The sequence below is a fragment of the Saccopteryx bilineata genome, chromosome 5 (assembly GCF_036850765.1).
Source record: "Saccopteryx bilineata isolate mSacBil1 chromosome 5, mSacBil1_pri_phased_curated, whole genome shotgun sequence".
In the NCBI taxonomy this organism is placed as follows: Eukaryota; Metazoa; Chordata; class Mammalia; order Chiroptera; family Emballonuridae; genus Saccopteryx; species Saccopteryx bilineata.
In genome coordinates, this window is record NC_089494.1 from 263214918 (window position 1) to 263237816 (window position 22899).

A 22899-nucleotide genomic window follows, 5' to 3' on the forward strand; every position below is an offset into this window, starting at 1 on the left:
CTCCACGAAGTGGCTTTGGACTTCCACAAGTTAGAATGTGTCGCCCTTCATTTCCCAGGCTGCCCTGGGTCCGACAGGACATTGCGCTAAGGAGGAGGCGGAGATTCCGGTTGCTCAGGCTCAGGTTGCTAACTCCCCAGCCACAGCGGGCTGGTGAGAAGGCCGGGTGCCCAACGGGCCACGGTGTGTTACGTGGGGGCTGGGAGGAAGCTGAGTAATGCTGACTCACGGGCGGGGACGTGCCGGACACAGAGAGGTGCAGCTCCACAGAACACGGGGGACAGACATGGGTGATACCTTTCTAGTTTTCATAAGCCTCTCGACACACTCCGCAGGGGCCCTGTGGCAGGCACCGTACCTTAACCCACCTAGCGCCTTTCGGGTGGGGACCAGCAGGTGGCCCGTCGCTGCGGGGCGCTCTGCTGACCCAGCGGATCAGACAGGTAGGCAGGCGACCCACCCTCTGTGCCCAGGTGCTGGTGTCTGTCTCAGGACCACCCACACGCCCCCACTCCCGGGGCCACACGTCTGTGTCCTACCGTGGGAAGGTGGGACACGGACACGGCTGGCTACATCACCAAAAGCCACTTAGGTTATGAGGCTGGGTACACGGAAATCCTTTATTCCGGCGCTTTGGCTGGTAGAGGAGGGCTCTCCTCTCCGAGACGTGGAAAAGAACAGCGGGGAGAGAACAGTGGGTCCATATACTTCACGCGTACTTACAGGTGGCATTACTGAGGGGGGAGGGTGTTCTGCCTTTCAGGGTCCCCGTGTGACAGGCACGAGGGAAAGAAAAGCAAACAGGACACAGGTGAGGAGTCCCCGTGTACCAGGAATACCCCGGAACTGCGGCCACACAAACCTGGACCGTGCAGAGTAAGGCCGGGTGCGCCCCCCTCGGCGGGACTGGAAAACTAAACTCTTCGTATATGTCGTCTGAGGTTAACGTAGGCTATACTTTTTAATAAAATAAAATTTTTGTGTTACTTGAAAGATATCATGTAGGCATCTAAGGGAGGGTCTGGAAGAACAATGCGGTGCACGGAAGGCCCGGAGGAAGGTACCCCCCGGGGCTGATGTTTGTCCCCAAAAAGAGACTCATCGCAGACGGCTCCCACGCTCGGCACAGCCCTGTGGGCGCCCGGGCCTGCAGGGCCGCGAGCCAGAGGCCGCTCAGCGGGCAAGGCTGTGGCTCCCGGGGGTGGGTGGGTGGATAGGCAGGCAGGGCCCGTGGATGCTAGGAGCCCTGTGCTGCCCACCAGTGATTGTGTCAGTGCCTCCTGTCCTTGACAAGCCTCCTCAAATCTCAAGTCCCAGTCATCTCTGTGCCCCAAGGGCCTAGGAATGCAGGCTGTGGTTGTCTAAATGCCCCTCTCTCTCCCGGGACAGCCACTCCGCAGTGGCCCCTGGAGCAAGCAAGGCGGGAAGGAGGGTGCAAAGCAGGGGGCGGGGCCGAAACAAAGGCCGGAGCGTCTCCAGCACGTGCTGTGGAACGTGCTCCCGCCCCACCCCCGCCCTGTCCGGCCCCCAGCCTTCCCCAGGCACCCCCCGCCCACCCTGTGGACACAGAGAAGCCAGAGCTGGTGTGATCGGAGGGGTGGAGGGGTTGCGTGGTTCCGGCCGGGTGCCCGCAGCTCCGCAGCCCGCCGCCCACGCTCAGGTGTGTGGGCAGCTATCAGAAGAGCAGGGCTTTCTTCTTCAGGTCGTTCCTCTTCCAGAGAGCCAGGCGGTCAAACTCTTCCATGCTCATCCCAAACACTTCCTGGAACTCCTGGGGCGACAAGTGTCTCTTCAAATAAAAAGAAAACACCGGAGGGGAGCAGTTAGCAACTTGGCAACACGCGCCGCTGCTGCTGGGTCACCAGAGGCAGGATGGTCGGGAGGGCTGGGTGGCCGCCGGCAGCAGCCGGGCCTCGGACCACCCTGGTTCCTTCCCTCTGTGTCCCTGTCACCCGCGCTTTGCAGCTGGTGGGACCACGCCCAGAGGAAAGGGACCGGGCCAGGGACTCTCGGAGACGCCCACACGCGTCTCTCACTGTGAACCGAGGTCACAGGCGTGTTTGGGTCTAGGGCTCCCGCCTGCCCCGAAGCATCCGAGGGTCCGTGGGTTTGCTGACATGCTCACATCATTTCATTTTCATGGTGCCGCCTGAGCGGAGGCGGATGGTTTATCACTTCACGGAAGGAAGGAAAGGAAGGAAAGGAAGGAAAGGAAGGAAAGGAAGCCCCCTGGGGCCCAGACCCATGTTCAGTTCCGCCCTCCCCCCAGCCTCTGCTGTGTGATCAGTGTTTTGTCCATCTGAGCTCCGCTCTTTGTCTGAGGACACACAGAGAGGCTGTACAGCGTCCTGGTCAAGGGCACCAAGGCCAGCCAGCCTCCAAGAGCCTCAGTCTACTGACCTGTACAAGGGGGTGACCATGGTGCCCCCTCCTGGTGGAGATGAGCAAGGCAATGCGGTTAGCACTCAGGACTGACCCTGGCCAAGGGCAGAGCCAGGGCCGGGGCCAGTGGGAGGTCAGCCACAGAGACAGAGCAGCCTGTGTGGCGCGTCCCTGACCTCCACCGAGCTCCAGCCTCTGTGTCCGCCCCCAGGCCCGCACACCTGTCTTCGTCAGCAGGCCCTGAGCAGCTCCTTCATGCCCCCCCAGCCCCGCCGCTCAGGGGAGCGCCAGCACCCGCTCCCACCAAGCTTCCCAGGAGAGCCAGCCTTCCCCACTGAGTGGGAGGGGCTCAGGGGGGAAACGGAAAGAAAGTGGGGGCAGTCTGAGGCAGGAAGGGGCCAGCCTCTGGGCCCCAGAGGACCTGGTTCAAATCCCCCTTCTGCCCCTACTTAGCAAGTGTGGCTCTGCGCAGTTGTGTGCAAGGCAGCCCACCAGTTCCTCCATCAGTTTAAGAGAAGTCCCAACTGACAGTTCCGCTCCCCAGCAGATCCAAAAGAAAAGAGGAACAGAAATGGGCACCGACATATTCATGGCAGCATTATTCACAACGACCACAATGCTGGACAGCATTATTCAGCCCAGCTGTCCACCAAAGGGCAAACGGAGCCATCCAACACGGCTGAGCCACACACTGGACTATCGTGCAGCCACAAAGAGCAGGGACGTCCTGCCACCGGCCACCATGTGGACGAGACCCGGAGACAGGAGGGTGTGTGGAAGAAGTCCAACTCGAAGGTCACGAGTGTCTGGTAAGGCCGCTAATGTGAAACGTCCGGGACAGGCAAATCCACAGGGAAGAAGAGCCCATGAGTGGTGGCCAGGGGCTGGGGGGGGGGGGAGAAGCGGCTTAATGGGTACGGGGTCTCCTTTGGGGGGGATGAAAATGTTCTGGAACTAGAGAGAGGTGATGGTGCACAACGTGGTGAGCGTGCTAAGTGCCACTCTTTAAAATAGAATGCTGTATTTTAGTTTACGTGAATCTGATGATGAAAAAAACCCAACAGACGAATCTTGCATGTGAAAGGTACGCTTCCCTGGACGCCACAGCAGAGCCGCTCATCCTGAAGGTGGTGTGACAATGGAGAGGGGAAGCGCATGTGCAGACATTTGAAAACGAGGAAAGGTGTCAATCATCGCCAGTCACACCTTTTACAAAAAGCACCAGATCTGTGTGGCATGTGGTGGGTCGGAGGCCCGGCTGCTGGCATGATCAAGAGCAGGGAGCTGGCTCACCCAGCCTTGTGCTGAGTCACAGAAGTCCCTCCTAATTGAACCTGGGCCCAGAGTCCTCAGTGCGCGCGCACGCGCACACACACACACAGTCACAGAGACTCACAGAAAGTCACAGACACACACAGAGTCACAGAAAGTCACAGACACAGAGAGCAGTAGATAGTCACAGACACACACGTACGTACACACGTACACATACACGGACACACACACAGTCACAGAGACACACAGAGAGTAACACACACACCCAGACACAGTCACAGAGAGCAACAGACACAGACACACATGTATGTACACACACACAGACACGGACACACACACAGACACGCAGACACATACCACCCCACCCCACACCAGGCGAGTCTCTGCCAGGAAAGGGGCCGTCAGCTGCCTGCGGCAACCTTGAACTTGCAAATAGGGAGGCGGAAGCCTGGAGCTTGCCGGAGTGAGCCGTTGGCACGGAGCTGAAACGGGGGCTCCTCGGTGGCTGAGGGGCCACCCTCAGACCACGGAGACTCGGGATGGGCATTTCAGATGGTGGCACCCCTGTCCTGGTCCCAAACAACAGGCCTCCCAGTGGCTGTGGGACCGCTGGGACGTGAACAAGGAAGGAGGAAGGAGACTCGTGTTCACGGGCACTCAGCAAATACTGATCGGGTGACTGCGACCTGCCCCAGACGGAGGTCCCTGAGGTGTGACGGGGGTGTGTGTGGGGTGGTTAACAGATAGGAACAAGAGAAAGGCCATTGGTCCCTGGTGCCTGAAAACAGCCCGGTGGGCAGGGCAGCTGGAGAAACAGGACCAGAGGAGGCTGGCTCTCCTTCTCTGCTCCTGTGGGGTACAGCGCCCGGCCCAGGGGTGGGTCGGGAGAGCCTGAGGCTGTCCCGGGACCCTCAGTGATGCTCACCTTGCTGATGGGGGCGCCCCCTACCTGCCTCCACCTGGCCCCACATTCTTGCTGCATGCGGGTGCCGCTCCATTGCTGGCAGGGCAGGGCAGGGCAGGGCCAGGGAGAGGAGGCTGCCCGGGGTCCCCGATGAGCTCCCAGCCCTGCATGCCTGTCACCATGACCCAGGGTGATTGTCAGACCTGAGAACCACCAGGCCCCAAAACCCCCCAAAGCAGGCTGTGGGGCACAGGGCCTGGGAGCCCGTACTGGTTCCACGCCCCATCGAGCATTTGATGGAAGCTTGGCTTGGGAACACCCAGGCTGAAGGCCAGTTGGGGGCCAGCAGGGACCCCTCCCCGGCCCCAGTCCTGCTTCCCCACCCGATGAATGAGAGTCCGCTGGGCTGGCGGACTCCGAGGACTGGGGGAGGGTCCACGAGGCGTGGCCTGCGGGCTGAGGGCTCTGCTCACCCCCTTCTGGTTCCAGCTCTGTGGTCCAGGTGTCCCCACTTTTCCTGGCTGGGCCCTCCCCACTTTCTAGCTGAGAAGGGGCTGGGGGCCCTGCTGGAGCCCTCGGGAAACTGGCATTCAAGAAACACTTGCTCACGGTCACGAGGCGAGTCACCCGCCTCCCCCATGAACTTGCCATGAGCAGGCGGGACAGGGCCGTGCACAGAGGCTCCCTGGGCCAGTTCCCCTGGGCGCTGGTTCCGGAAGCCTCCCCAGGACGGGGCAGCCTTGCCCTCTCACCCACCGGGGCCGGGCAGCGCCCTCCTCCTTCCTGAGCCGGCAGGAAGGAGGCCCAGGGCGTGGTGCCTTTGCCGAGGGGCAGGTCAACCTCGTTCTGGGACAGCCCACTCCTGGGGCTCTCCAGCCTCCCACGCAGGGGACCTAGGCTTTGCAGGCGGGTCTGCCTCCAGGCGACCTTCCAGGGCAGCGTCCTGCAAAGACCTCAGACCCAGGTTCAGACAGCCCAGGATTCCGGTCCTGGCTCCGTCCCTGGGCAGCTGGGCCAAGGGAGGCGAGCGGGGTTGTGACGTTGTCAGTGAGGTGGGATTACGCAGGTCAGTGCATGACCTGTTCTTCCTCTGCGTGGAGGGCCTGCCCTTCCTCACCCACCCAGGCGGCTCTGACTCACTCCTCAGACCTGGGCTGGGATGCCGGCTCCTCCAGGAAGCCCCTCTTGATGCCTTCCTCCCCTAGGAAGCCCCTCTTGATGCCGTCCTCCCCCAGGAAGCCCCTCTTGATGCTGTCCTCCCCTAGGAAGCCCCTCTTGATGCCGTCCTCACCCAGGAAGCCCCTCTTGATGCCGTCCCCCAGGCGCCCTGAGACCTTGAGCCTCCCCTCCGCACCCCGGCCAGTTCCATGCTGCCAACATGCACGATGTCACTGAGCATAGAGTTGGGAGGCGATGCCCCCAACTAGAACCTTCTGCCGTACGGACACACGGGTGCAGTCCCCTCAAAAGCAGGGGTGGTAGAAAAAGATGGTAGAGGAGGGGAGAGGGGAGTTTTGAGTATTTGTACCTTTGCTTTAAATATCATTGATTCCGTTCTAAGTTGACATGATTTGGTTTCCTATGATGGCTGGGTTTAACAGCAGCAGGCAAAATTCCTAAAGCTTAACAGTTTGGAGCTGCTCCAGTGGCTGCTGACCTGGGCACTGTACCATGGCTCCCCCGTAACGGGCACCCAGGGCAGACCGCGCCCGGGAACCAGCGTGGGGTGCTCGTCGGCACAGGGGTGTCTGGGGGTGGCTGGGAGGATGGCCGCAGAGGGGCGTGGGAGGGGCGGTGCCCCAGGCATGCTCCCCGCTCGCTCCCTCATTCCCCTGTGGGTGCCAGGCTTGGGGACACTGACATCAACCTGGCCAAGCTGCCCCCAGCCCACAGAGCTCTGACCGCTTACATCTGACGGGGAGGCAGGTCAGAAAGCAGGTAAGTCCGTCTGAGGGGTGGAGGGGGACCAGGGAAGACCCAGAAAGGCTTTTTCAGGGGGGACTCCCTGTGACCTGGAGAAAGGAATCTCTGACTTAAGTCTGTAACCCGGATCAAGGTGGCAAAGGTTTCCTGCAAACGCGCCACAGTAACGACAGAGCTCTGGCTCCCAGCAAGAGCTCATCAAAGGGCCGTGAGCCGATGACCAGAGGGAACCAGGGTGCTGTGGCACACCTCTGCCATCTGTGGGTTCTAGAACATGCCATGCTCTTTGCTACCCCAGGTCCTGCAATCCTCTTTCCCCCACCTCACACACACAGTGGCTCCTCCTGATTCTCCAGGTCCCAGCTCAAAAAAGTCCCCTCCTCCAGGGGGCCCTCCTGAATTGCCCTAGCCAATCAAACCATAGAGCCATGCCGTTCCCTCAGCGCCGAGTCACTGCTGACCTCTCGGGCCCCTAGAGTCCTGGGTACTGGTGCAGATCCATCTCTCAGGCATACCTGGGCAGCCCAGCGGGAGCCTGTGCCATCTATCAGGGGCTCGTCAGACTGGTCGGGTGGGCTTAAACAAAGCAGGTTCTTCTGCACCGATGGGGCCCTTCTTCCTCAGGCACATTCCACAACTGGGGTGTAGAGTCAGGTGTACCGTCAGCCTCGGGGTCTGCAGGCCACTCGGGAGAGTGCAGGACTCACTGTGAGGAGTCACGCACTGTGACTCCCTGCCACAGCCCTGTGCTGCCCCGCACGGGAAAGAAAGGTCTGGGCTGCTGAATCAAGGAGGACCCTCGAGTGACTTCCGGGGACACTGCGTCCCGGCCCCAGGCCAGACAAGAAGCTTCTTTCTCCCGGGACTCTTTACCGTCCACGTGGTCACACTCCGTGTTAGCCTGGCTGGGCACGGGAAGGCATTCCATAGACGAGGCTCCCAGCGAGGACCGGCTGACTTTAAAGTAAAGATGACCCCCCCCACAGTGTGGAAGCGGGTGGGGCCGGGTCCTCCTCCAAACCCCCAAGACCTCAGCGCCAACACTCAGTCTTCTGCAGAAGAAGTTCTTCCTCGAAGAGTCAATGCCTGGTGGCCGCCTGCCGGCCTGTCCTACAGATTTCAGACTCGCCAGCCCTCCTGGCGCCAGCAGCCAATCCCTTAAGTAAATTTCTTTTCATATCTCTCTGTCTGCCGGCCTGTCCATCTGCTCACCTGCCTGCTGGCAGCTGTCCCGTTTCCCTGGAGCACCCTGGCTGAGAGCTTCCCGCCTGAGGAGCGGGATGTCCGCACGTGAGCGCTGTTGGGAGGCTGAGGCACAGAAGATGTGTCGGACGTTCATTCTGCAGAGTGTCGTCAATCCGGGCACAACACGGGGGCTCCGAGCGACACCTCGGCCGGCATCCGGCTCTGCCGCTCAGGAGCCGTGGGCCCAGGAAGGTCCTCCAGGCCCTCCACCTCCGAGGCCCATCCGTAGACACCGCGTCGAGTGTGAAAACCATGCCGAGTGTGAAAACCATGTCGAGTGTGAAAACCATGTCGAGTGCTCAGAACAGCCCAGCACCTCGGCCTCGGGGAGGACGGGGGTTTGTTAACCGAACCCGAGAGAGTCTCGGAGTCCTCCCCGCTCCCAGGACAGGGGTCAAGGAAGGGGCGCGCTCTCCTCCCGGCGGCCGAGCCTCCTGGCCGAGCCCCCCCCATGTGGCCCCTGGCTTTTCTCTCCGTTCTTGGCAAGCAGGGTGCTTGGCCGTCTCCCCACCCGCCCCAGTCCCTGTGGACAGCCGCTTCTAATCTGTCGTTATCTATGCGGTTCCCTCTCAGGTTGGGAGAGTGGGGACGACCTGGGCCGGATAACAGAACCCGCCTGGGCTGCTCATGGTTGGCGATCAGTGACGACTTCCCAACAACTGAGTAAGCGCTCCAACCGCCCAGCAGGGCAGGCGGGGTCAGGCGCAGAGCGGTCGCCCAGCTAGACCTTCTGGATACTGGGTCCACAGTCAGGCCATCCTGACCCTAAATGCTCTCTCCTTCTACCAGGACGCTACCCTGGACAGCAGGGCGCTGACGCAGGGACACAAGGGTGATGTGTTTCGGTGACGTGCCAGCAGAGGTGTACAGGGTGTGGCCTCAGACGAGAGGACACTTGAGTCTGCCCGGGGGACAGGCAAGGCCCCTTCCCCTCAGCGTAAAGAGCTCCTGGCACAGCAGACCCTCAGAGGGTAACTGCCAAAGGCAGGAGGGTCTGAGAGGCTGCAAGGCAGGAGGCCCTGGGGGCAGCGGCTGGGATCCAGGCCCTTCCAGACGGAGAGCGCGCCATCTCAGGGAGGGCATTCAGCCAGGCCCCAAGGGGCCTCCCTGGGAAGTCGGCCCGCTGGTCTTGCTCTGCCCAGTAGGATCACACTGTTTACCTGCCCACTTCCCATGTGACCGAGACAGGATACTAAGGAAGAGGCCAGGAAGGTCCATGACAAGTGGAGTGGGTGAAGAGACAGAGCCCGCCCAGCAGTCTACAGCCGGCCGAGTAGAGAGGGTGAAGACACAGAGCCCGCCCAGCAGTCTACAGCCGCCGAGTAGAGAGGGTGAAGAGACAGAGCCCGCCCAGCAGTCTACAGCCGCCGAGTAGAGAGGGTGAAGAGACAGAGCCCGCCCAGCAGTCTACAGCCGGCCGAGTAGAGAGGGTGAAGACACAGAGCCCGCCCAGCAGTCTACAGCCGGCCGAGTAGAGAGGGTGAAGACACAGAGCCCGCCCAGCAGTCTACAGCCGCCGAGTAGAGAGGGTGAAGAGACAGAGCCCGCCCAGCAGTCTACAGCCGGCCGAGTAGAGAGGGTGAAGAGACAGAGCCCGCCCAGCAGTCTACAGCCGGCCGAGTAGAGAGGGTGAAGACACAGAGCCCGCCCAGCAGTCTACAGCCGGCCGAGTAGAGAGGGTGAAGACACAGAGCCCGCCCAGCAGTCTACAGCCGGCCGAGTAGAGAGGGTGAAGACACAGAGCCCGCCCAGCAGTCTACAGCCGGCCGAGTAGAGAGGGTGAAGAGACAGAGCCCGCCCAGCAGTCTACAGCCGGCCGAGTAGAGAGGGTGACTGAGACAGAGCCCGCCCAGCAGTCTACAGCCGGCCGAGTAGAGAGGGTGAAGAGACAGAGCCCGCCCAGCAGTCTACAGCCGGCCGAGTAGAGAGGGTGAAGAGACAGAGCCCGCCCAGCAGTCTACAGCCGGCCGAGTAGAGAGGGTGAAGACACAGAGCCCGCCCAGCAGTCTACAGCCGGCCGAGTAGAGAGGGTGAAGACACAGAGCCCGCCCAGCAGTCTACAGCCGGCCGAGTAGAGAGGGTGAAGACACAGAGCCCGCCCAGCAGTCTACAGCCGGCCGAGTAGAGAGGGTGAAGAGACAGAGCCCGCCCAGCAGTCTACAGCCGGCCGAGTAGAGAGGGTGACTGAGACAGAGCCCGCCCAGCAGTCTACAGCCGCCGAGTAGACAGGGTGAAGAGACAGAGCCCGCCCAGCAGTCTACAGCCGGCCGAGTAGAGAGGGTGAAGAGACAGAGCCCGCCCAGCAGTCTACAGCCGGCCGAGTAGAGAGGGTGAAGACACAGAGCCCGCCCAGCAGTCTACAGCCGGCCGAGTAGACAGGGTGAAGACACAGAGCCCGCCCAGCAGTCTACAGCCGGCCGAGTAGACAGGGTGAAGACACAGAGCCCGCCCAGCAGTCTACAGCCGGCCGAGTAGACAGGGTGAAGACACAGAGCCCGCCCAGCAGTCTACAGCCGCCGAGTAGAGAGGGTGAAGAGACAGAGCCCGCCCAGCAGTCTACAGCCGGCCGAGTAGAGAGGGTGAAGAGACAGAGCCCGCCCAGCAGTCTACAGCCGCCGAGTATCAGCCTCTCAGAGATAACATCTCGGCCTCAATTATGTTTTGGCTCCAGCCTTCCCCCCACCCCTGGCCAGCGGTGGCCTCCTTGGGGCTGTGGCTGATCGATGCAGCCCTGGAGAGGGGGTGCACCCCTGGAGAAGCTGATGAATGCTCTATTGAAATCCTCCCCTAAACTCTAGCCTCTAAAGACCCTCAAAACAAAGGAGCCAGCGAGCTCTCTCCCTCCAGGGAGCACACCCAGGCCTTCCCCTTCTCCCTTCCCCCCTTCTTTCCCTTCTTTTCCCTCCCCCCTTCTTCCCCTTCCTCTCCCTCCCCACTCCCCCCACCCAGGCAGCTCCTGAAAGGTGAGTGTCCCCGAGAGACTTGTGACCAGCGGGCAGCGGGCAGGGCAGCGCGTCGGGCTCACCCCCGAGCCTGGCTCCTAGGGTTCCTTTTCTCTGCTCATTTCCTTCCCGTCAGGTCTCTAGACGGCCAAGGCAGCCTGGCCCAAGCTCTGCGGTCACTTCTTCTGTCCTGGGCCCTTCCTCGTTTCACTGTCCCCAGCTTTATTTAATCAATGTATTCCCAAGATCATCCGGACTCGTGCTGTGAAATCTTTCCTCCACGAAGTCGGGAACCCACGTGTTACTGGCTGGCCCGAGGCAGGTGCGAGGGGCCGGGTCCCCTGTCCGGTAACATGACCACACCTCCGAGTGGCAGAGGACTGTCATACCGCCTCTGTAAGTCCCCAGCTTCTACTGAGCACCTACTGTGTGCTCCCGGTGCCTCCCTGGTGCCTCCACTCAGCCAGCCTGGGATCCCTGGATTCCCGGGGTCAAGTCTCACAGGCCAGGGCGTCAATCATGGCCAGAGTCCCAGCTCATCTCGGTCCACCCGGTGACCACTCCATCCACCAGCCCACAGTGCACCTGAAGCTACACCCCCTTACCACAGTGCCCCTTCCGTCCCCACGGCCTGCCACCTCAGCCCCCAAATGCTGTCCAAACCTACCTGCTTCCTGTCCACCGCACCGTGGACAACCTAATTACTCCCTAAACAGGCTCCCTGAATCCACTCAGCCAATCCAGGTCTCACAGTGCAGCCCCGGGCATTGTTTTAAATTGCAGACCTAATCATTTAATCCTCACTTGAAAGCCATTGCTTCTAAGCCAAACCCAACGCCTAAGATGGCCCAGGGCCCTGCAAAGCCCAGCCTATTCCTCGAGTCACCCTGCTCAGGTACAGCCAGCTCAGCCACAGCCTCATAGCTCCTCCTCATCTAGCCCTGGTTTCCTCCTGCCCCAGGGCCTTTGCACAGGCAGCTGACGCTTCCTGGAATTCTGTTCTGCCTGCCATCCCTCAGCCTACACTCAGACGTGCAGGCACACTTACTGCACCCCGCTAAGTTGTACCTGGTTTTAACCACTTCCAGGCCCACTTTCCTCCCCTCTAGAGCCCTGATCTTGGTGTATAATTTAATTACACAGAGTCCTGTGGGCCATCAGGTGATTGATGTCTGCCTCCCCTGTCAGACGGGAGCCTGTGAGGGTGGAGCTCCTGCTGCGTGCTCAGCCTGCACCCCAGGACCTACTCAGTGCCTGGCACAGGCTCACCCAGTGGGTGTAAGACTCAGCTAAGCACTCTGGCAGCAGGATGGACAGCATGCCTTGACCGTTTGACAGAGGAGTCCTCCTTCCAGGGCCTGACCCTACAGAGCTGCAGTGGGCCCCGCCAGCCGTCCACCCAAGCCATCCTCCCCTCGCGCTGGGCACCCAGCCGACGCAGCCGGCTTGCGCTGAGCTCAGTCCCTGTGACCCGAGGGGAAGTGGTGCCTGGCCCCTGGGACCCTCCTGCGTGTGGAGCGTGGCCACGGGGCCATCACGCAGCTCTTTCAAGGGACGGACACCGCCGCACACGCTGGCGTGGAAAACGGGCACGTCCAGTTTAAAAGAAGCGAGCAGATGTCCGGCTGCGCAGACGTCCTGAGCCTCTGCCCCCGAAACACGAGTCAGGGGCGCGGGGTGTTTGCGCAGGAAGAGATGTCGGGACTGCCGGAGTCCCGACCCGACCCGGTGGGGGAATTCCGTGCGTGTTTATGCTCGTCTTTGTGTTTTTCTGGGGTTCTACGGCATGACGAATCGTTTCTGTGTTGCACAGAAAGTTCCCTCTGAGACACAGACGTCAGGGCCCCTCCTCTCTGGCTGGTCCGGCCCCTCCGGGCCCTCCTGGCTCACAGCCCAGCTCCAGGCCCCAAAGAATGTGGGATGGGCCCCGCGGTGGCAACGTGTCCGATTCGCGTCCCGGCCTGAATGAGGCCGAGGCCGAGATGGAGGAGGGAGACGCACCCGTGGGCGTGCGCTTGAGGATCTGAACGATTGACCCGTTCCCCAGTCCTCCGAGCCTTTGGGAAGGACACACCTGCATACAGGTATCAACACCTGGCATTCTGCATCTTTCACTCTGTACTGTGGCAAGAAATGGGGGGGGATGGGGGTCGTTAGAAACGCACCCCAGTCCCAAGCGGAAGAAGCAAGTGGCTCTGGGCCGAGACCGCTGCTGTGCCCGGAGCAGGGCAGCTTGCTGAGGGCACCGCCATGCGGAAGGGAGAGCCCACAGGGCACGCCCCTTTAGGGAACAGAGCCGCAGAACAGATAGGGACCCTTCAGCCGACTGTGACCCGGGGGCCACCCAGCCAGAAGCGGCCCATTTTACAGGAGTGACCTTTGTACTGGGGACTGACGGGCATACCATGAACCAGAACACAACTTCAGCGTCCCTGCAGAGAAAGCGGAATTGTCACAAGGGAGGCCCAGGAGGCGGTTGCCAGGAACCTGACACGGGACCACAGGGCGGGAGCCCCTAAGCAAGAGGGGGGCTGCTGGGCTCCAGGCCCGCACTGTGCACACCGCTCCCTGAGCGTCTCGCAACCAAGCGATGGATGACCTTAGATTTTGCGGAGTCAAAAGGTACACCCGGATTCCGGCTGTGCTGGGGGTCGGTGCCCCTCACCCTGCGCTGTTCAGGGATCAACTGTACTTGCTCTGCCAGATCAGTTTCTCCTCCTACATCACGAGAAGCTGCGAACTGGGACCGTTTTCCGCTCTCAGCGCTCAGGGAGGAGAGGGGCATGGCTGAGTGACGCACCGTCCGAGCCGTTCCGGCCAAACCACACACAGCTGGGGCCCCTTTGCACAGCTGCCCCGTTGGGCACACAAGCACCGCGACCATGTTCTCCTGCCTCCGACGCAACGCAGGTCCCTGACACCAAGCCCTCGCGGTCCCCGGTGGGGACACTCTGGACGATGACAGCTGGCTGCGCACGAGGCCCCTGCAGTCACTCAGTGGGAGGACCCCGCCCCAGAGCCCCCTTACCTCCAGTCTCGTCCGGTCCACGTCTTTGGGCAGTTTCACACGAATTCGGTTTGTGACGATGAGGGCGTCATAAGGGTAGACCTGGTGGGGGAGGAGAGCACAGGTTCACCCCAGGAAGCACAGGGGTGGGAGAGCGGAGCCCGGGCCAGGGTGGGGGACACACTTGCATCTGCATCGGACACATATCTCATAGGAAAAGCACAACAAAAGGAAATTTTAGGCCCTGGCCAGTTGGCTCAGTGGTAGAACGTCGGCCTGGTGTGTGGAAGTCCCGGTTCGATTCCCAGCCAGGGCACACAGGAGAAGCGCCCATCTGCTTCTCCACCCCTCCCCCTCTCCTTCCTCTCTGTCTCTCTCTTCCCCTCCTGCAGCCAAGGCTCCATTGGAGCAAAGATGGCCCGGGCGCTGGGGATGGCTCCTTGGCCTCTGCCTCAGGTGCTAGAATGGCTCTGGTCGCAACAGAGCGACGCCCCAGAGGGGCAGAGCGTCGCCCCCTGGTGGGCGTGCCGGGTGGATCCCAGTCGGGCGAATGCCGGAGTCTGTCTCTCTGCCTCCCCGCTTCTCACTTCAGAAAAATACAAAAAAAAAAAAAAAAAAAAGGAACTTTTAACCTGGGCAGGAGTGGCAGGAAGAGGTCAGCGGTCAGTGCGGGCGGCGGCCCCTCTTACCTTGTATTCTGTAAGAGAAAGAGGAGAGACCACAGTGGCCAGTTAGAAAGCACAGGGACTCGTCCTGACGGTGGGAGCAATCCCTTCTGGGACGCCCCCCACGCCCGGCGGTCAGCGGCGCCATGCTGCTCCCCTGCCCCCCCCCCCGCAGCTGTCCTGGGGCCAGGGCGGGGAGTGGGGGACTCTCTGGTCTCAGTGAGAAGCCAGGAGCAGGAGGCGGTCAGGGGGCTGGAGCCAGGCTGGGAGCTGGACGCGGCACTGTGTCCCTGCGGCACTGTCTCTCCTGGTGGGCCGGCCGCCCGGGAAGCTGCTCGCCTCAGTCTACCCCCCGCAACGTGGGCGTCGGGCGGATGTCTCAGGGGTGTGTGGAGACCGGCAGCCTCACTGGGGTCTAAGCCCCCAGCTTCTTACTTTCCTGCTTCCTTCACCCTTTAGTTCCAACTTCTAAATGGCTGAGCTCTGTCCACTGGTGTCGGAGAGTTCTCCCTCCTGACTAGAAGCATCTTATTAAAAAATAACCTGGTACGGACAGCGGCCTCCGTGAGCACGCCCAGCCCACACCAGCAGGACCTGTGGACCCCGGGCGGCAAGCCTGCCTCCGGAGAGTCCCTGGCAGAGGGCCTGGGCGAGGGGGCCGGTCCCTGCGTTTTTCACTGTGACACGTGGGATTCTGGACGTGCCACTTGTGAGCCTGGGGACTTGGAGAGCCACTTCGACATCCCACGCTCTGCCCCGCAGTGCCAACCAGCCCACGAGAGCGAGCCACCCCTCCACCCCAGGCGGGACAAGGGAGCCCTGTGCAGGCCCAGGGCCCGCTCAGAGCTGGCAGAGCCCTCAGGCAGGCACCTGCCATGTGACCAGCGTCACTGCCAACACCCTGGCGGGCAGCCCTCCTGGTTGAAGTCCACAAGGCAAGCACCCAGCTTCGCCGCTGGGCTCTGACCCAGGAGCCTTCTCCTGTGACGCTCCTGCTTTATGTCACCAAATTTCACTGGGGGTGGGGGTGGGCTGGCCTGTGCCCTGACAGGGGACAGCTACTCCCAGTGACCAGGGGAACAGACAAGTCCAGGTGGGAGCTGATGGGAGGGGGGGGGTGTCTTGGGCCAACTGGTCCCCGAGGGAAGGGCGGGAAATGAGCACCCCAGGCCCCTCAGGCCAGGAGGCTGGAGCCTGCTGCCAGCTGGCCCTGGGGGGTGGTGATGGTGGTTTCAGAATGAGGTTTGTGGGGACGCATTGGTGACCCCTGCCCCAGGCAGAGACCTCAGGGGTCCCGGCTCCTTGTACCTCGCGTGCCCCAGCTGGCATCCGGGTCTGCTCCACAAGGGGCCAGATTGGCGTTCTGGAAGAGAAAGAGAAAGGGCAGCAGGAGGCCGGCTGCAGGGGCAGGTGGGCAGGGGGGCGCATCGGGCCACCGTGGCTGGACGCGCTCGCTCTGGATTCCTGCACGCGCCCCTGCCTGTCCGGGCAGTTCCTACCGAACCGCCTTTAAATTCGCTCCAGTGCCCGGTTCCTGCGCTCTGCAGTGGGCACGGACCCCAGGGGCTGGCTCAGCACGCGGGCTGTTCCATGGAGCCTCTGCCCCCCAGGCCCCGCCGTCCCGAGGTGCTCGGTGGCTGGTGTCTGTACAGCCCCCCAGTACAGAGCCCAGCGTGTTGTGAGCACTCCACACAGAGCGTCTGGGACCAGTGCCACCACTCAGAGGGTGCCACCATGCCGAGGGGACGTGGGCCCGAGAGCCCTGCCACCTGCCTCAGGGGCCTCCCTTGCCTGTCCAGCACGGGCCTCGGCGTTGCCGTTTTAGCGCATGACGACCACTCCTGTCCGGAATTTCCTCTCCTTTCCGCCCTCCTGCCAACGTCGTCACCCTGCAGAGCTCCAGGGAGGTCCCTGCCTGGTCGGCAAACACGGAGCCCGGCCGGGGTCCAGCTCCCGCACCTGGGCGCAGGTGCGACTCGGGCCAGGGCTCTGGGCCAGCACTTCCGAAACCGGGTGCGGGAGCTCAGTTTCAGAGGCGGGCGTGCCGTCTGCCGTAGGTAGAAGGGGCGGTGATCCTCGTCACCCCGGGATGGCGTCTCGGGGAAAAGTGCTCTCAGCTCTGACTTCCTGCCGAGGCGGGGGGTGGGGAGCCCCCAGTCCTAGCGAGCGAGTGTGGGGTCTGGAAAGGCCCCGGAGAGCAGCCTGGCCCAAGTCCCTCACCCCCCGCAGGGAAGCCGAGGGGCGCAGAGGGGTGAGCCCGCCGCTCAGTGCAGGGCTGGGGCCAGTCTTGACTTAAATGTGTCATATTCAGTTCGTCGGTGGCTTTGTCTGCATTAATTTTTATTTTTAAGAACATTGCGTTCACACATCATTTATCTTGTCTGCAGAGTCTTGGCAGGTGCCTCACTGGCCTGAACTAGCCCCAGCCCAGGAGTCCCCAGCTCAGGGTCCGCTTCTGCCCGGTGACTCTCTGTGACAGAATAATGCTCCATCGTTTCAAGAACACTTTTTTTTTTTTTTGAGACATTTTCTTAGGACACTGACAAGCACCCCCAGGTGCACCTGTAAGGTCGGTCAGGGGACCTCCTCCTGGAACAGAGCAGGGCACCCCCACCAGCCGCTTGCCCCTCCCTCCCGTCTGTGATACAGAAGGGAAATGCCGCCCCCTAGTGACCACTGTCCTGCATCACAGGCCGTCAAAACTGGCCACCATGGCCACCTTGGGCAGTTGGAGACCCACTTCCTACAGGCAACACCGGCTTCCTCTGCTCTGCCAGGCTCTCTGAGACGACGGAGCCTCCCAGGAGGGAGGGAGGGGTATCGTCTGGGCAGAGAGGGGAAGCAGAGGGTCAGCCCAGCGCAGGGACAGAGCCGTTTCCTGGTCTTCTAGGTGCCAAGTGGGGCTGGGGTCTTGAAGACCTCCCTGGTGCAAGGGAACCTTGGGTTGTTGCTCTATGTGTGGGCTGGCAGGACAGCTCAGAGGTCAAGGGAACCCCATGAAGGCTGTAGGGACCAAGAGGCACACCCCTGGTCGACTGCCCTGCAGAGCCCCGACAGAGGGCCACCGAATGTAAAAGCAGCACATTGTTCACCTCTCCCATTGGTTGGGTGTTACTACGCACCGCCTGCTCCACAACCCCACCCTCTAACCTCCGCTGTGACCCGAGGAGGTGGGCGTTGTTATTATGATACCATTTCATAGACAAGGCTCAGAGAAGCTGAGCACCTTGCCCAAGATCACGCAGCGAAGACAGGGTCCTATAAAAATAAAACAGTTCACTCACGTGTTTTACTTTTCAAAAGTGATACCAGAGTGACTAAGAGTAGGAGTGAACTTGTGGCCGTGTGCCACGGGCCACGGGCTTTTTCTCCCTAACGCTCACACTGGATTGGGCCGCTCCGCTCCGCAGCCCCCGATCTGGAGGTCGGGAGCGGGAGGGAGGTGCCTCTATAATAATTACTCACGTGGGGACCACTCTGTAGAACTTATGATGTCTCACAACCGCAACGTCTTCTGTCCTCACAATGATCTTAAGAGGTAAGGACAATTTTTTTTTAAAGACTAGGAAACAGAGAGTCGGGAAGTGTATTCATCTTGCTCAACCACACATCCCGTCAGCGGCAGAGCTGGGATTTGAACTTGGGGCCCTCTGATGCTCTTTCCAGCACAGCAGCTGGAGACGATCAGACCTCCTCACTTTGCTAAGGTTTCCCGTCGTCCTGTGCATGAACGTTTTGTGGGCACGCGGGAACCTGATTCAAAAGACACCCGTGTTTCTCACGCGCCTTTCGGACGGAGTTTGCTGCCTGCGTTCTTCCATTTTTTTCTGCGTGCTTTTCCTTACTTTTCATTAGATCCCTATGTTTGACCTCAACAGCGTCATATTCAAATCACCTGCCGTGTGTTACCAAGCCTGGAGTATTTAAACTTCTCAGTGTTGCACCTGCTTGATACATTGTGCCCCCTACCCCCCCCCCCCTTTATACTGTTGCTTCTAGTCTGACATTTGGCTTCTAGGTGGGAGGATTCAGTCTACTCATCATGAGTGTCATGGCTTTTCAGGATGGGGACTCCTTCCAGAAGCTATCACCAAGCACCAGGGCCTGTTGGTGGCCAGTGGCCCTCCTCTGAAAAACAGGCCGGGTGGCACACGTCCCCAGCAGACCAACAGCAGGTGGTTACTTCTCTGCTTACTCCCTGGAGAGCGTTGAGCGCCCGGCAGGCTGGTTATTGGGACATTTTAAGGAGCTCGGGGCAAACAGGGATGGCCCCTTGTAACAGGTCCACCTCCGAGCAAGAACAGGAACAGCTGTGCCTCCCCGAGGACCCGACCCCATTGCTCCCCCGGACAACGAGGAGGTCCACACGCTGTGCCCTCCCCACCGGGAAGCTCAGAGCTAAGCTCCCACAGTTTTCTGATACAATGTTCTTTTGTTTGACTTTGGTATAATTGTTCTGCTACAGTTTCCTCCTCTCCTCCCTTGTGGCTGTGTTCATGGGTTTTTGGTCACACTGCATCTAAGCTTGGGCTTTAAGACACCAAAGGAATCCTTTCTGGAAGCGAAAACAAACCAAGAAACAATGTAATACATGACTTGGGAGCTCTGCAGGCTGGCGGCCTCAGTGGTGAACAGCCCCCCGTTCTGGGACCTGTGGGGCAAAGGGCAGCGGCTGGGCACGGAGCACAGATGGGGAAAAGGGCTGGTTATTGGCAGAGAACTATCTAGCCTTCCCACTGAGGAACAGGCATGGAATTACATAAGAGTCTGAGAGAGGGGGAGGGGGGAGAGAAACATGTCAGGGAGAAAAGAGCCCAAAGCGAAGTCACCAGTACTGTGCACCGATATCGCACAGAAGCAATGTGAAAGCAGAATCTCCCGGTGGCGGTGACTCCTGCCTCCAGACTCCCTGGCACACGCAGGACACACGGGCTCCCTGACACTCCGCTCACACACACACTTAGGCTAGCAGGACATTCAGAGGGGAGCTCTGCATCCCGTAAAATGTCAGCCTCTGCTCTCTGTTCTGGAGAGGGGACGAGGACTGTGTCCCCACCCACGGGTCTGGACCAGCTGTTCCCAAACCCTGTGAGGGGGTGGAGGCCAAAGCCAGGTGCTGGGAGGCCTCCACCCAGCCTGGGAGGCAAGAGAGGTCTCCCGGGAGGAAGCAGAGGCAGGGACCACTGAGGCAAGAGTAGAAACACGAGGAGTCTTCTCTTCACTTCCTTACGCAGGGGAGGGGAAGCCGCAGGGCTGGGCTGGACTCGGGTGCCAGGACACCTTGGTGTGGACACCGGTCCGTGACCACCTGCCCTCACCAACCCCAGAGTCAGAGAGCAGCTGTTCCAGTGAGCAGAGCACATTCCGGCCACTTCCCCCACTGCCCTCAGGTCCCGACACTGAGCTTCCTGGGGCGGTGAGCGTCCAGTGGACATCGGTCCTACGTCCTCATCCCTCCCACTCCATGAGGACACAAAGGGTGGACAAACCCACGGAAGGAAACTGGAGCAAGCAGGCGGCATGCACGACCCGACTCGGCCATTCCGGACAAGCGGGGGCAGCTAGTGTGGTGGCCGGGTCTGGGAGTCCAGCCGTGTGAGGCGTCTGGGCCCGGGGCAGACACAGCAGCACATCCCACAGAGCTCCAGGCAGACAGAGAAGCCGAGAGGACGCCTGCAGCTCTGGGGACACGTCCCTGTTCTTAGCCGTGTCCCGGGGCCCTGGGCCCTGGCTACAGACCCTCCTGGGGGAGGCGGGGGCTGTCCCCTGTGCTACACTGGTGGAGAATGCTGCGGCGCAGCAGGTGGGGGACAGTGTCGAGTGGCTTCTCCTGCGGCTGCACTGCCTTGGTTTATGGACAGGTGTCCTCAGTGGGAAGAGGCTCCCGGGGGCTATGTGTGTGCGCACGCGCGCGTGTGTGTACATGAGTGTGTGTGTGTGTTTGTGGTCGTGGGGGCTCTGATGTCATCACACCCGCCCCACCCGAGGAGCTCTCGCTGGAGACCTCGTTACGCTGTGGATGGAGGGACAGAAACGGACAACTCTTCATCAGGGTCTTGCCCCACCCACGGGCCACCACCCAGGCACTGGAGTATCTGGGCTGTCCTTGGATGTCCTGAGATTGGGACAACCCACGGTCCAACCAGCCTTCAGCCAGAGCCACTACTACACTGTGGGTGATCACAGGTGCCAACGGCCCCCCGTGTGGGGACGAGGTAATGGTGACGAGAGGGAGGGGCCACCAGCTTTCCAGAAGGAAGTGGATCCCTTGCTCCCATTCTAAGGTCCGTGTTAGGCTCTGGGTCATGTGAAGAAGGAGGTGGCTGGCCCCCGTCTCCCTGCTCTTATGCAGGGAGGGCTCCCTGGGGTTGGGGGCCGAGCGGGACGGAGGAAGGGTGCTGCCCGGTTCTGTCTGGCCCTGTCTGGAGGATCGGCAGTGTGCCCCCCTGGGGACACAGCAGGCAGAAGCAGGCCGGTGAGCGGGGTCCCTGGGGCCCTCTACCGGCTGTGTGGTCAGGAAGGTGGGGAACCGGGGTTGCCGTGAGGGAGGTTAGTGCACCACGTGCTGAGGAGCGGGGTACCTACCCGGAGGTCCAAGCCATTCTTTCCATGTCCTGGGAGAGGGTCAGATTTGGAATAGGGGAACCCTGAAACAGACACAGCACAGCTCTGTCACACACGTGGGCAGGCAGGCCCGGCCCAGCGCGGAGGAGAGGCAGGACTGGGAGCCGGCAGGGGACATGGTGACACGGTGACACGGGAGGGCCCCTGGGGATCACGCCCTGCCTCGGGCGTGACCCCGGTCCCCAGGGACTGAGGAGGAAGCCAGGAAGGTGGGGACGCCCCCGAGCCCGCCCACAACACCAGGAACACCACGGAGCCTGACCCCGCCCGGGCGCACCTGCGTTCTCTGACATCTGGGGGTGGGTGATGGTTGGGGGGTCAGGCTGCGGCATCCTGAGCCCAAAGGGCAAATGCAGGCCCACCACCGATCAAGGGGCCTGGAGACCACTTAGTTTTGTTTTTTTTTTTCTTGTTAACATACTGAGCTGTTTGGAATTGGGGAATTTCACATTAAAATCCTAATGTCTAGCTTCTCTCCAAGTCTGAAAAGTGGCCTCCTGCCTTGGTGTCTGGGGGGCCCCTCCTGGATACACCTGCTTCCTAATTCACACCTGGAGCCTGGCACACCTGGGGATGCGAGACTGTTCGTTGGGTGAGGAATTGGGGGGACCCTCGGCTGAGACAGAGGAGCAACTCGGCAGCCAAAGATGCCAGAGCCGCGGTTCCCAGAGCTGGCCCCCCGGGCAGCAGCCTCTGCCTCAGCTGGAGACCCGTCAGCAAGGCCGATTCTCAGCCCCCGCTCCGGGATCTACTGCTTCCGAGTGCTGGGGCCCACGGAGACTGGGCACCACTGCCCGAGGGTCCGGAGAACAGCGATGCCCTCGCCTCTGCCCTTAACGGCCCCAAGCCTGTGGCTCTCCCGCTGCACGCAGTGTGGTCGCCTCCCTCCCACAGCCAGCGTCTGACCACCTCCCCCGACGGGCAGAGACCCACTTCCACCCAGTCCCCTCTGTCCTCCTACTTTGTGACATCTCAGGCATTCCTTCCACCCCCGTGAGCACCCCGTGGTAGGATCATTTTCGCATCAGCCATCAACTACGATGTAAGGAATTCCTACAACACGAGCTCATCCGTTTCCTACGCTTACCCCTCTTTTTTTTTTTTTTTTTTTACCCATTCTGACATTCTTCTGTTATTATTGTCTTTCTGTTTGGGGAACTTCCTTTGGCCAATCGCAACTGCTGGAGAACACTTCTCTCAGTGGTCCTCTGTCTGGGAATGTCGCTCTCTCCCAGTCATTCCTGAAGACACACCTTCACCCGCTGAGCGCTCACACCCAGAGCAACTTTCCAGCAGCGCCCTGTCCTGCCGGCCTCCAGGGCTTCTGGCGAGCAGTCGGCGGCCGTTGGAATCGCTGTTCCCCTATAGAAAATCTCATCTTTTTCTGCTTTCGAGATTTTTTCCCTCTCTGTCTTTAGATTTCTGAAGTTTAATTATGACATGTCTTGGAGTGGATGACTTTGGATTTATCCTACTTTGAGGGGTCAGTTTCCCTTAAATCTGCAGGTTTAGGTCTCTTGTCGAATTTAATGAGTTTGGAGCCATTATTTCTCTGAAGACTTTCTCGGACCACTCTGTTCTCTCCTTGGGGGACACCCATGACATCAGTATTGTCCCCCTCCCCACCCCAGACGCTGAGGCTCTGTCCTCTCTGTCACTCAGATTCTCTAATGCTCGCCTCTGACATTCTCTCTATTCTGTTATTGGACCCATCCAGTGAAGGTTGGTTTGGTTGTGGTTCTTTTTGGTTATTTTATTTTTTGGGTCTGTCCTTTCCGTTTGGTTATTTTTTATATAAGTTATATTTCTCTGGTGAGGTTTTTTTTTTCTTTTCAGCTGTTTCAAGAGTATTTGTAATTGTCTGTTGAAGCGGGTTTGTGGCGGTTGCCTTAAACACCCTTACCCAGTCACTCTGACATTGGCCCTGCTGGG

At 60.6% G+C, this 22899-nt stretch overlaps 1 protein-coding gene across 10 annotated transcripts in view; it reads right to left on the minus strand.

The window, feature by feature from the left end:
* Positions 1–599: 599 nt before the first annotated feature.
* Positions 600–22899, minus strand: part of ABLIM2 (actin binding LIM protein family member 2) — a 136940-nt gene continuing 114640 nt past the window's right edge. For 9 of the 10 annotated variants that reach the window (XM_066233854.1, XM_066233860.1, XM_066233859.1 and 6 more), the window contains 3 exons: positions 20929–20990; positions 15652–15706; positions 14323–14375 (listed from right to left, as the gene is read on the minus strand). In XM_066233854.1, the coding sequence (XP_066089951.1) occupies positions 14335–14375; positions 15652–15706; positions 20929–20990 (158 nt within the window). In that variant the 3' untranslated portion in view covers positions 14323–14334. Of the gene's footprint in view, positions 1790–13699; positions 13781–14322; positions 14376–15651; positions 15707–20928; positions 20991–22899 lie in introns of those variants that run through there. The other variant, XM_066233865.1, reaches the window with a different exon arrangement.